Raw genomic sequence first — 14,705 nt, 5'->3', positions numbered from 1 at the left:
CAGATTATATTTTAGTGCCTACATATTCAATTTAAGAGAAAAAATTTCTGAAAGATTTCTGCATTAAAAACTGATTCTCACTGGGGTATACTACTCTTGCTGACATTAAGTATCTTCACAACACCTGGGTGAAAGAAATTATAGGTGCTTTAAGGCCAGGACTCTCAAACATACCCCTGAACTGGAGGAAGAGTCTCGTAGAATTGACTGATTAGGTATAAATCCTACTGAAGAAATTAAATTGATTCTGTATCATTTTATAATGAATTCTATTCTGTAAATGATCCTATTTTGTATTACTGCTCCATTTTGTATGACTATTGAAGTCATAATTATTTCTCTTTGCCTATGAATTAAATTTAGAAGTTCATTTCTCTTTCAAATCACTGTTCTATATTTGCCTCAAAGCAACAAATCTGTTATCTTTGAGGGATGCAGGTGGACACTAGGGAGTCTGGTCCACTATCACTAACCTTGCAGGTGGCCTCAAACAATGAACATTTCTTTGGTACAGGAGTTCAGTTACCCTTCTGAGTTAGTTAAGAGAAAACTTGCTATTCCTCATACCTTTAGCTTGTAGAAAATTCAATATCTTTTTGCTAGCTTAGAAGGCCTAACCTCATACATTTCTACAAAATACACTGTTCATTCTTGCCTCTCCTTGAATGAAGGTCATATCTCTCTCCTAGGGGCCAAGAAGTGTGCTATCGCAGGTCTACCATCAATGGCCTCAGGATGAAGATGGGTCCCATTAATCAATCAAGCATTGCTTTAAGAAAGAGAAGGTAGTTGCTAGCTCCACATAAGAGCTAGCTTGTTCTTCTTTTTGGTAGAAAGGTATGCTTTATTTTTTTTAATTTTAATTTTTTATTTTTTTAGAATATTTTTCCACAGTTATATGATTTGTGCTCTCTCCCTCCCATCTTCCCTCCCCCCACTCCTGGAGCTGAGAAGTAATTCCACTGGTTATATATGTATTACTGCTCAAAACCTATTTCCATCTTGTTCATATTTGTAATAGAGTGTTCTTTTAAAACCCAACCCCCCAATCATATATCCACAGAACACTATGATAAATCATATGTTTTTTTTCTGTATTTCTATTCCCCTCCTTCTTTCTCTGGATGGGGATACTGATACTAACTTGCTCTTCTTAATGTAACCAGTTATGCTATCCTCACTCCTATAATGCTGCCAATTCTATAAGTAACTATTATTATTTTTTACTTACTCAGTTCTGCTTTTTGTTCTATGCTTGCAAAATGGAGTTACATTTCTTCCACCACTTCACTGGCCTAACTGAGTTAGTCATTTGACCCACTTTATTAACAGGTTCACACCAGCTAATACACTGATAAATGCTTGACCTTCTGTGCCTTAGTTTACCTTTATTAAATTCTATTTAACACTATTCTCTATCCAGTATCAAGAGTAAGAATGGTACAGCACAAAAATCTGGGTACAAATCTCTGCTCCAACACTGATTAGCTATGTGGGTGTCAGCAAGTTGTTCCACTTCTCAGGCTGCTGCCACTTGCTTCTTGACACACCTTATATATTCCTTACTTTGGTCATACTGTTTCCTCTTCCTAGAAGTCTTTCTCCTTGTCCTCTAAAATCCAAAAGAAAAACTAACTCCTAGAGAAGGCATTTCTTTATCTCGTTAATTATTATGGACCTTTCTCCATGAACCTCACAGGGCATTGTTTTGTATTTCTCTAATACACTTATATAATATGTATAGTCTTATTTTCCTGCTAAAACAGGAGTTCTTAAAACTCTTTTGTGTCATGGACCCCTTTGACAGTCTGGCAAAGTCTATGCACAACAACCTTCTCAGAGTAACTTTTCAAATTGCATGAAACAAACAAAATATGTTAGATTACAAAAGTAACCAATTATATTGAAATAAAGATTTAAGTTTTTCCTATCCAAGTCCATGAAATCTACCCAAGAACCAGTGGATTCAAGGTTAAGAAATCTATACTAAAGTATAAATTTCATGCAGGGAGAGATTTTGTCTTATATGAGCCTTTTATCTCCCCCAGTGCATAGCAATGAGCTCTGCACACAGTAGGTATTAAAAAAGAAGTCTATCAAACAATGAATGTACATTAATACTTACTTTCCATATCCATCCAGTTTCCAAATATTCTCTTTTCCCCTTCACCAATGTTCAAAGCATTGTACCTTTACTTATAGCATTTTCATTTTTTTCAATTACACTTAGAAACAATTTTTAACAATTGTTGTTTGACATTTTAGGATTCAGATTCTCTCCTTCCCTTCTTTTTCTCCTCCCCAAGGTAGTTAAAGAGTCTGATCAGTGCTTTCATGCACAAATCATTGTATCATGCAATAATAACCCTTTTCTTTCATTCTCACTACCAGTATCTCATTTAGGCCCTTATTTATCTCATCTAGCCTAAGAGAATAACAAACTTATGATCTTTACAGTCAGCAGCAAAAGAGTGATAAGAAATGATGATGGGGGCAGCTGGGTATCTCAGTGGATGGAGAACCAGGCCTAGAGACGGGAGGTCCTAGGTTCAAATCCGGCCTCAGCCACTTCCTAGCTGTGTAACCCTGGGCAAGTCACTTGATCCCCACTGCCTAGCCCTTACCACTCTTCTGCCTTGAAGCCAATACACAGTATTGACTCTAAGACGGAAGGTAAGGGTTTAAAAAAAAAAGAAATGATGATAAACAATGAATTCTAGGAAGCTGTAAGAGGGTCTTTGATAATCTAGAGCATATCCAGAGTTAGGTACTCAGAATATGTAGAAGTCTTAAAGCTAAGTCATATGATGGACAGTTGACAAAACTTTAGCTATTCAGCCTTGAGATCATGAGGCCTGTTTCCTAGTATCTAAAGGGCTGCCACATGGAAGGATTACATTTATTATACTTAGACTCAAGTGGCAGAAAAATGATCACTGGATAGAAATTACAAGGAATAAGATATCAGTCATCTGAAGAAACCCTAAAAGGGCTAGCTGTCCAACAGCAGAATAGACAGTCACAGACTTTATTCTTTATTACTAGAGATGCCTGACTGAGGGGATGATCAACTGCTGGAGATGGCAGAAAGTGGATTCTGATCAGATACAGACTAGATTAGAGTACCTCCAATGTCTTTCCCTTAATTATAGCAGAAACATCTCTTCAAATACAAATCTTCCAATATTTCAGTTATCCCAGAGCTTAGTAGAACTGTTTTTTAAGAAAGCATACATAACTAAAGTCTACACTAAGAAGTTGAATAAATATCTTAGTTATGAACAAGAAAACTATAGAAATGATGGTGAAAAATAATTTATAAAGGTTATTTGCCTGACTTTCACTTAAGTTGCTTCACTTACTTATGATGTTCTTAAGTATCTTCAACAAAAGAGATTCTAAGAACTAAACCAGAAGGCAGACGAGAATCTTAACTTGGCTACCAAATACCTGATTTTGATAATCACTTCCTCTTTCTAGTTCTGTTTCCTTATTTATAAAATGAGGGCAATAATCAATAGCGCACCTTCCAAATCTAATACTAAGTGATTCTATGACTTTATATCCTTAAGTATCTGAGCTTTTATCCATAAAACATATGGCAAATATTGTATGCAAGTATTAAAGTAAGAATTTATTGCATAATCATAATAATGACTCACATTCCTATAGTACTGTCTCCACAACATTACCCCTATTTTACAGATGGAGAGCATGGCTAAAAGACTATCAGTCACACTGTTAGTTAGAATTAACTTCGATATTCTCTCTCAGAGGTTATTAGTCTTTTATCCAAGATTGAAAGTGATTTCAGAAACACTTGGAAAAACTTTTCCTAGGGTAATCGACTTACCACTGTCATGTAAAACAAGCTCTCCAGAAGACTGAGATCATATTGAGGATCATTCAGCTCACTGCTACAGTATGCATCACTGCCAGGTGAGAGGGATGCAGGAGGGGAGCCTAAACCATCCCAGGAATGCCCGGGGACCATGTTAGCACTGTGGAGAGAAAAATAAGGAAACTAGAAATATTTTTTAAAAAAGATTTACTTGAGGTATGTTTTTAGTAGTCAAATGGCTTTTTTCCTACCAGTAATAATTATTAAATACTCACAACCACAGTATTTTATGTTTTCCAGGAACTATAAAAATGTGTTACTGAATATAATCTCCACAACTCAGTTAAGTCAGCATGATAGGGATAATGATTACAGATGAGAGGTAATTTGATCAAAGTCACATAGCAAGTAATTAAGGAACTATGGACTTGAACCTAAGTCTTCAGACTCTCTTATTCTCTTGCCAGTAACTCTACTCTGTCTGTAATAACTGTTAGAAAAGTAGTAGACCACTGGGAAAACATCTTTGTATCAAATACAATGGAGGGAAGGAGAGAGGGAAGGAAGGAAAGAAGGAAGGAGGCAAGGAAACACTATGTGCTAGGCATTGTGGTCAGAGCTTTACAATTAACCCATTTAATCCTCAGCCCAACTGTAGAAAAATATATTTAAAATGTTATAAATAACCTCCAAAAGAAAATAACGCCAGGAACAAATAAACTGATCAGAAAATTCTATCAAACATTACAATTAATTCTAATAGTTGTTCAATCAATCAATATTTATTAAGTGCTTGATCTGTTCCAGGTACAGTGCTGAGTTACAGATTCTAAAAGAAGAAAATAACCATCCTGGCCCTTGAGGAGTGTGATTAAAATGTAGGTTTGCAAAGGGAAATAATAGTAGCTGTACGGATACAGAAAGGTCCCAAGTAGAAGATTATTCTTAAAGTTCTTCAAAAGGTGGAAGTTACCTTGTAACCTTTTTATTTCTGTAATCCTAATAAGCTCCTTGATAGACTACTGGCTCCTAGAGGGCAAGGACTCTTATGCCTAGGACCTGTCATGTAGCACATAATACAAGTTTACGGAATTAAAAATGCTTTATGCTGTCTTTTTTACCTGCCCAGAAGTAGCTGTATTGCCCTGGTGTCAACTTCATGGTCATGATCCTGAATGATACTTTGAGTTGGAGGGAGAAGGGGATCTTTAACTCTGTGCATGGTCTCGGTGATCACTGGGTTTTTAGGGCAAATCCCAGATGACAGTTTGACGCTAAGATATGAAAAAAAATTTTTTTCATATATTAATATGATGACAATTACTGAGAGCTGACAAGCTGACAAAATTTCCACTTGAAACTTACTGAGCTGATGACTTGAGAGCCGGTTTCCTTGGAGAAGGAGGAACTTGTGTCAGAATATTAGTATCTGGACAGGACTGCATTGTTGATACCACCATGGCATTGCGGAGTTTATTGCCTTGTTCCAAAAGGGCTAAAAGGAAAGAAATATAAAAGACTCAAACCCCAGAAACCAAGTAACAGCAACATATAATAAAGACATCATAGATATAGTTGATGTGGATAAAGTACATAGGAAATAGGTTCAAATCACACCTCAAAACATTTATTAGTTGTATAGTTTTAGCTATCTGGTCCATTTTTTTCATACAGTAACTTATATTTCATTTTTTGAAAATAGCCTATTTATATTTTGACCATTTATCTATATTGGACAATGGTGGTTATTTTTATATAGTTCAAGAAATTCTCCATACCATAATCCAATACACATAAATGTTCAAAGGATGCATATACCCAAGGTATATTGCAAATCAAATGATTTAAAAGATATAAACCTTTGTCAGAGAATTTTGCAGTAAAGATTAGTCCCCTACTTAACCAATTCTCTTCTCATTTTAACTGCATTGATTTTATCTGTTCAAATTTCATTTTTATGTAATCAAAACTTCCCATTTTATGTTCTATAATTATCTCTATCTCTTGTTTGGTGAAGAATGTTTTCCTTATATATGTGTTAGGCCAGCTAGCTTGTTCCCTCTAATTTGTTTGTGATATGACATTTTATATTTGGATCCTATAACCATTTGGATACTGTTTGGTATATGATTTGAGATGTTGATATAAACTTCTCTGTCAGGGTCATACCACTTTTCCCAGTTGTTTTGGTTGTTAATTTCAGTAGTTAGGGTCCTTGGGTTTATCAAACATTTTGTTAATGTGTTTGCATATATGTGTATGCATAAAGATCTTACATAACTCATTTGTTCTACTGATCGACTTTTTTTTTTAACCAGTACCAACTAGTTTTGATGACCTCTTCTTTGTACTACGGTCCAAAATCTGGTATTGCTAGGTCTTTTTCTTTTAAATGTTATGTCATTTCCTTTGAGAATCTTAAACTTTGCTGTTCTAGATGAATTCATATTCACATAATTTTTATATATCTTAATAGGTACACTCCAAAGAATTTCATGCATTATTTAACTATCTTGAATGAAATTTATCTTTTCTTGATGGATTTGGTGGCTAGTAATATAGAAATTTAAGTGAGTTTAATTTCTATCTAGTTATTTTGCTGAAATTATTGTTTCAGTTGATCACTTACTTGAATCTCTAAGATTTTCTATGTAAATTATTATGTTATGTACTTACTGACCAAATGATTATATATGCTTATTATAAATGCATAAGTAAATCTTTATTGATTCAATGGACTTTCCCCTCACTCTAGGATTAGGTTATTTAAATTGTCCATTTCTTATTCCTAGTAACTGGGAAATTTTTTGTTGTTGTTGAAAATATGCCTGTATTTCATTTGAATGATGAGTATTTGGGGCAAATATTTAAGAAAAAGTTTTTTATGATATTCTTTATTTTCAATTCATATTTCAGTTCTTTTTCATTTTTATGACAATTTGATTTTCTTCTTTTTATAATCAGATTAGTTATGTTTTATATAATAAGTATATATTAAATTATATGTTATTAGTTTTTAAAAAATGTTCCTACTTTTATTACTTTGTTTTCAATTTTATTTTTCTTTGATTTTCAGAAATTTGATTTTGTGTTTATAACTGGGATTTTATGATTTGTTGCCTTTTTTTGTTTTTTAAGCTATATGACCAATTCCTTAATCTATCTCTTTTGTTGACGAAAAATGTTCAGAGACATAAAGCTATCCTCTAAGGATTAGGCTGCATCTCAAAAAGTGTTTGGGTATTTAACCATTGTTTTCTTTTACTTTTCTGAAATTATCTACTGTTTCTAAAATTTGTCAGTGATGCACCAATTTTTTTAGAATCATCTAATCTCCATTTAAATTTCAATTCTTCAAATGCATTAAAGTGATCATAATTTTTTTTGCATTGTGTTCAAATATTTAATATTTCTGCTTGTCTAAATTTGGTTATGAAGCTTTCATGCTCTAAAACATGATAAGTTTTCCTCAAGGTACCATACACATTTGAGAAATTTGTATATTTCTCTCTATTAATATTGACTTACCAGAGAGCTATCATGTCTACTTTCCCCAAAATTCTATTCAGATCTTTAATTTCTTTCTTTTTTTTTGGTTAGATTTGTTTAGTCCAGAAAGGAGTATGTTGACGTTCCAAACTATGATAGTTCTGTTGCTAATTTTTCACTGTACTTGGTCTGACTACTTAAAAAATATTCATTTTAAACTTAATATCAAATGGAATGAAAGTTCTACATATATAACAGGAAAAGAGGATTATACATAAAAAGATAGATCTCTATTAGGTGCAGCAGAATCAAAGCATTCAAAGTTTTCCTGCAAAGCTATCAGATTTGGCAATCAAAAGTTCACTGGTAACTTTCAAGAGTGCAGTTTCAATTAAATGATGAAGTCAGAGGCCAGATCGCAAATGGTTGAAGAATAAGTGGAAAGAAGGTGGCAGCAGTAAATGCAAACAACTTTTTCAAAGAGTTTGACTGAGAAAGGAAGATGAGATATAGAATGATAGATTTTTTTTTTAAGAATGAGGGAAATGGGCATGTTTGAAGACAGGAAGGCAGAAACCAGTAGAGTGGGAGAGATTAGAAAGAGAGAGATGATTGAGGATGATACTGAAGAAAATGAGAGAAGTTGGGTATCAAGTACACTGCAGGGCTTGGTGTTGGCAACAGAAAGGGCCACTTCTTTGAAATTTGGTTTTATGACCTAACAGAAATTGCTATCAAAGGTTACCAACACCACCTCAATTTCTGAATTCAATCGACTCTCTCTACTTGTGGATAGTGTTTTTTCTCATAGGTCCCTGCAGATTGTTCAGGGACATTGCATTGACACTAATGGAGAATTCCATTATGTTCGATTGAACCACAGTGTATCCGTCTCTGTGTACAATGTGATCCTGGTTCTGCTCCTTTCACTCTGCATCACTTCCTGGAGGTTGTTACAGTTACCATGGAATTCCTCCATTTTATTATTCCTTTGAGCACAATAGTATTTCATCACCAACATATACCACAGTTTGTTCAGCCATCCCCCAATTAAAGGGCATCCCCTCATTTTCCAGTTTTTTGCCACCACAAAGAGTGCAGCTATGAATATTCTTGTACATGTCTTTTTCCTTATTATCTCTTTAGGATACAAACCCAGCGGTGTTATGGCTGGGTCAAAGGGCAGACAGTCTTTTAGTGCCCTTTGGGCATAGTTCCAAATTGCCCTCCAAAATGGCTGGATCAATTCACAACTCCACTAGCAATGAATTAATATCCTGATTTTGCCACATCCCCTCCAGCATTCATTACTTTCCTTTGCTGTCATGTTAGCCAATCTGCTAGGTGTGAGGTGGTACCTCAGAGTTGTTTTGATTTGCACGTCTCTGATTATAAGAGATTTAGAACACTTTTTCATGTGCTTATTAATAGTTTTGATTTCTTTATCTGAAAACTGCCTATTCATGTCCCTTGCCCATTTATCAATTGGAGAATGGCTTGATTTTTTGTACAACTGGTTTAGCTCTTTATAAATTTGAGTAATTAGACCTTTGTCAGAGGTTTTTGTTATGAAGATTGTTTCCCAATTTGTTGCTTCCCTTCTGATTTTAGTTACATTGGTTTTGTTTGTACAAAAAATTTTTAATTTGATGTAGTCAAAATTATTTATTTTACATTTTATGACTCTTTCTAAGTCTTGCTTGGTTTTAAAATCTTTCCCTTCTCAAAGGTCTGACATGTATATTATTCTGTGTTCGCCTAATTTACTTAGTTTCCTTCTTTATGTCCAAGTCATTCACCCATTCTGAGTTTATCTTGGTGTAGGGTGCGAGGTGTTGATCCAAATCTAATCTTTCCCACACTGTCTTCTAGTTTTCCCAGCAGTTTTTATTAAATAGTGGATTTTTGTCCCCAAAACTAGGGTCTTTTGGTTTGTCATAGAGTGTCTCGCTGAGGTCACTTACCCCAAGTCTATTCCACTGATCCTCCTTTCTGTCTCTTAGTCAGTACCAAATTATTTCGATGACCACTGCTTTATAATATCGTTTGAGATCTGGGCCTGCAAGACCATCTTCTTTTGCATTTTTTTTTCATTATTTCCCTGGATATCCTTGATCTTTTGTTCTTCCAAATGAACTTTGTTATGGTTTTTTCTAGTCAGTAAAAAAGTTTTTTGGAAGTTCAATGGGTATGGCACTAAATAGGCAGATAAGTTTGGGTAGGATGTTCATTTTTATTATATTGGCTCATCCTACCAATGAGCAGTTAATGTTTTTTCAATTACTCAAATCTAGTTTTAGTTGTGTGGAAAGTGTTTTGTAGTTGTGTTCATATAATTCCTGTGTTTGTCTCAGCAAATAGATTCCCAAGTATTTTATATTGTCTAAGGTGATTTTGAATGGAATTTTCTCTTTCTAATTCCTGCCACTGAGATGTGTTAGAAATATATAGAAATGCTGATGACTTGTGTGGGTTTATTTTGTATCCTGCAACTTTGCTAAAATTGTTGATTATTTCCACTAGCTTTTTGGTTGATTCTTTAGGATTTTTTAAGTAGACCATCGTGTCATCCACAAAGAGTGATAGCTTAGTCTCCTCATTGCCAATTTTAATACCCTCAATTTCTTTTTCTTCTAATTGCTACTGCTAGTGTTTCTAGTACAATGTTGAATAATAAAGGTGATAATGGACATCCTTGTTTCACTCCTGATCTTATTGGGAATGCATCTAGTTTATCCCCATTGCAGATGATGTTGGCTGATGGTTTTAGATATATACTGTTTGTTGTTTTTAGGAAGGATTCTTCTATTCCTATACTTTCTAGTGTTTTCAATAGGAATGGGTATTGTATTTTGTCAAAGGCTTTTTCTGCATCTACTGAGATAATCATGTGATTTTTGTTGGTTTGCTTGTTGATGTGGTCAATTATGTGGATGGTTTTCCTGATACTGAACCATCCTTGCTTTCCTGGTATAAATCCTACCTGATCAAAGTGAATAACCCTTGTGATGACTTGCTGAAGTCTTTTTGCTAGTATCCTATTTAAGATTTTTGCATCCATGTTCATTAAGGAGATTGGTCTGTAGTTTTCTTTCTCTGTTTTTGGCCTGCCTGGCTTTGGGATCAGTACCATATTTGTGTCGCAGAATGAATTTGGTAGAACTCCCTCTTTGCTTAGTATGTCAAATAGTTTGTATAGTATTGGGATTAGCTGTTCTTTGAATGTTTGATAGAATTCACTTGTGAATCCATCAGGCCCTGGGGATTTTTTCTTTGGGAGTTCTCTGATGGCTTGTTCAATTTCTTTTTCTGATATGGGATTGTTTAAGAATTCCATTTCTTAAAAAAAAAATCTATTTCTTTTTCTGTTAATCTAGGCAGTTTATATTTTTGTAAATATTCATCAGTATCACCTAGATTGGCATATTTATTGCAATATAATTGGGTAAAATAGTTTTTAATGATTGCCTTAATTTCCTCTTCATTGGAGGCGAGTTCTCCCTTTAACTGACTTTCTCTAAAATCAGATACTGTAGGTCATCTTCTTTATGTTAGATAAATTTTCCTTCCTGGGATTTTGTGGCATTATTCTCTCATCTGGTTCTCTACCAGTCTGACTAATCCAATACTAAATAATCATGTGCATCCATCCTATGTGTATTATGAGAGTATACCTCAGGCCTCTGGGCTATCTTTTCTCTTTTTTTCTTGGTCATAACACCAGCTGGGTTCAATGATCATCTCTATGCAGTTGACTCCCAAACCTACATATCTAGCATCTTTCTCTTTCCTGAACTTCAGGCCTCCATTTCTGAAAAATGCCTGGTGGACATCTCTATGAGTATGTCATGAAGGCATCTCAAATGCAACATATACAAAATAGAACACTCTTAATTTTCTGTTAAATGAGACACCATTTTTCCATTCTCCATTTGCTCAGATTCTCAACCTCAGAGTTGTCCTGGACTGCTTACTTTCACTCACTTCTGTATCCCATCAACTGCCAAGTGCTTTAGACTATCTCCACAATATCTCTCTTATCTGCCCTCTTTTTTCTACTGACTCATCTCTACCATAGTTCAGGCCTCCTCATCTCTTAGCTCAATTGTTGCAAAAGCCTCCCAATTTGACCTTTCTGCTTCAAGTTTCTCCCTACTCATATTGTTCCACATAACTGCCAAATTGATTTTCTCAAGTCACAGATATAAGCATGTCATTCTGTTCCTCAGGAGTTTCAGTGGTTTACTATTGTATTTACAACAAATTACAAGGTCCTCTGTTTGGCATTTGAAGCCATTCACAAGTCTGTCTTCATTCTACCTTCCTGAACTAATTTTGCATTATTCAATCTTATATGCTCCATAATGCAATGAAAGTAGCCTACCTGCTGTAACCCATGCTATATACAACATAGGATACTGCATATTCCACTTAAAAGTTCTATTCTAGACCCCCACCCTCCATTTCTGAAGTGTTCTTTGCATTCACTCTGTAAATATTTCATATTTACTTATCAGTGTACATGTTGCTACCCTACTTGAGGTATGGACTATTTGTATTTAGTCCTTAAGTCTTTAGCTTAATAAATGTTTGTTTAATTTAATGACTAGAACTAGATAGGATTTCAGACATCACTTAATTCCAACAACTAGCTAATCCCTCTGTACCAGTGATGGTGAACCTATGGCATGAGTGCCAAAGATGGTATGCAGAGCACTCTCTGTGGTCACCCCCCCCCCCCCCCAATTTTCATTACTAGAAAGGCAGAGGGAATGGGGCAGAGCAGTTCTCTTCCCCCTCTCCACCATACCACCATGCCTGATGACATTTTTTCCACATCCCTGCTCCTTTGCCCAGTAGCCCAATGGGACAGGGGCAGGGGACACTTGGCACTCAGTGGAGGGAAAGGGGCATGGCACTACTTTGTCTGTGGAGAGGGGTGGAGGCAGGGCCCAGCAATTCACCTCTAAAAGGTTTGCCATCACTGCTCTATAAGGCCCTGAAGAAGTAGGCATTGAGCTTCTAGACTTCTAGAAACAGGAAATCACTACTTGCAAAGGCAGCCAATCCTATTGCTATACGGTTCTAAAACATGATTGCCCCGTACCATGATGACTTTTTTTTTCTTTCTGGAGTCAGTAATTGAGGACCTTGTTCTTAGTAGTGAAGCGCTTTCCTGCTTTTGTGTTGCCTTTCAACCTGCTGACACCTAGGGTCCTACTTTGGATTCTCAGTTACCTTATTTTTTTTGGCTTTTGCTTAGATATTTCTTCTACGCTACCTAATTAAGAAAAGGATGTAAAGTCCTTTTACTATCCTCTTTAAAAGAAAGACCTATTTGCCACTTGGGGCATACCTAATTGTTGTTTCCTTGTAGCCAAAATACACTCAACTCCCCTTCTATGTTAGTTAAAAATTAGATTCTGAGATATGATACTCACTTTAGTGTCTCTGCTACTAATGCTCTCTACAAATTGCTCCTTTCTTCCACCTTTACCAGTTCTCTACTCACCAACTGTCGGGGTCTAAAAAGTTCTTTTCTCTAGTACTCTGCTCATTTTCCTAGTTTTCCAATAAAATCAGTAATTAAGAGATGATGATTAACTCCTTAACTCCCCCAATTTGATCAGTATCTTATGTTAGTATACAAAGGCTTACAAAACTATCTCTTATTTCACCACATCTTAACAACCCAGGCTGGTGTATACTACAACCATTATGATATGTATTTACAGTGAGGAATCTGAAATGAAGTGGATTTTTCAATTCTTAGAGACTAAGAAATAGTACCCAAATTAAAATCTTGGTTTTCTGAATCCAAATGGAATATTCTTTCTTATTAGATCCAGTGTTACTTTCCAATCTGTAAATACATTTGGAAAGTCCTGTAAGAAAAACTCAAACTCACTTCCTTTCATCATTCTTTCTTCTACATCTGCTTTATGTCACCTCTTTGTTCAACATTCTACAGTTCACATTCTTATATTCTGTGTTCTAAGGTCCCTTTTTCCATACCACATTATTCTATGAGTATGATACTTCCTCTCTCTTGGCTTTGTCCCCCTTTTTCCAGTACTAGTATAAGGTAAAATGGTTAGCAGCAAAGCTTTTATATTTGTATATGCCATTTATATAAAGCAGTAGTTCTTTTAAACGTTTCCAAAACTGTAGAATTTTATAATTTACATAAGATTTTGACAAATTCTTTTTCGTAAACTCCTATAAAATTATTTTTTAATGTCTATTAAAAATAAAGTTTATTAAAAAACAGAAGAGGTTTTTCAGAGTTATATTATACATTCATTTAGAGAAACACTGATATGGAGTTTTTACAGTTTACAAAGTACCTTATGTATGTTATTTCATTTGAATAACAAAAGTCCTAGGAGGTAGCTACTATGATTATTATTCCAATTTTATAAATGAAGAAATTGAGGTCCAGAAGTCCAAGTTTTCCCAGGACCACACAGATAGTAATAAGTAGTGGAAGGGGAGGAATCAGGAAATCACCTACCTGAGAGAAGGTCTTTTGTGGGGGGGTTGCTCAAGGATTGAACTTGAAAGTCACTTTGACTCTCTGCAACTCTCCTAATATGAGGATCACACACTGAAATGGTGGGACAAGATACCTGCTTTTTTACAGGTTCTTGTTCTACTGTTTCATTTTCTAAAAGCTGCTTAGAATTAAGATGAGGCTGTGGTTCCAGAAAAGAATCTACTATTGAGTTGTCCGGAAAATACAAGTGGTCCTTTCCCCTGTTTTAAATTAAGAAAAGAAAAAGAATGTCATTGAGTGGACAATGCAAAGTCTAACTGAATCACAAACATTGCCTGAGTATGCCATGTAAATACATCCTCTGTCCATTCCAATGCCCTGGGACAGGTAGAAAGTCTCACTGGCTCACATGGAGCTCAGTAAATGCTTACTAAGTACTCACTAAATGCTTAAAGGTTCCTCATAAAAGCCCATAAGGTAAGTCACTAATATTTCAAAGGAATCTTACAAAGTCTTTTCCTTACAACTTATGAAGTTGTAGTGAAAGGAGAAGAGTATAGGTCTGGAAAGGATCCTAGTGGGTTAAACTTATATCTAAAAAAAACGAACAACTTATTTCTAACATATCTGAGATAAGTATTTATTCAATAATTTTGTAAACTTCATCAATGAGGAAAAACTGACAACCTCTTCAAGCAGCCCATTTTACTTTTGGATAAGCTGAATTGTTCCATCAATCCTAAATTTGTCTCCTGGTAATGCCCACCCATTGCTACTAATACTCTTAGGCCAAACAGAATATATCTAACCACTTCCATATGACAGCATTTCAAATATGTAAAGATATTCTCCTTGAATAATGTTTAAGCTAATAGTTTT

The 14,705-nt window shown here is 35.0% G+C and overlaps 1 protein-coding gene across 6 annotated transcripts in view; it reads right to left on the bottom strand.

Moving 5' to 3' along the window:
* C2CD3 (C2 domain containing 3 centriole elongation regulator) overlaps positions 1-14,705 on the bottom strand; it is a 176,429-nt gene that overhangs the window by 130,019 nt on the left and 31,705 nt on the right. For 5 of the 6 annotated variants that reach the window (XM_007490990.3, XM_007490993.3, XM_056794986.1 and 2 more), the window contains 4 exons: positions 13,845-14,086; positions 5,207-5,336; positions 4,963-5,115; positions 3,854-4,001 (listed from right to left, as the gene is read on the bottom strand). In XM_007490990.3, the coding sequence (XP_007491052.2) occupies positions 3,854-4,001; positions 4,963-5,115; positions 5,207-5,336; positions 13,845-14,086 (673 nt within the window). Of the gene's footprint in view, positions 1-3,853; positions 4,002-4,962; positions 5,116-5,206; positions 5,337-13,238; positions 13,537-13,844; positions 14,087-14,705 lie in introns of those variants that run through there. The other variant, XM_016422004.2, reaches the window with a different exon arrangement.

This window comes from Monodelphis domestica, chromosome 4 (genome assembly GCF_027887165.1).
Source record: "Monodelphis domestica isolate mMonDom1 chromosome 4, mMonDom1.pri, whole genome shotgun sequence".
Classification (NCBI taxonomy): domain Eukaryota; kingdom Metazoa; phylum Chordata; class Mammalia; order Didelphimorphia; family Didelphidae; genus Monodelphis; species Monodelphis domestica.
This window is presented reverse-complemented; position numbering and strand designations above follow the sequence as displayed.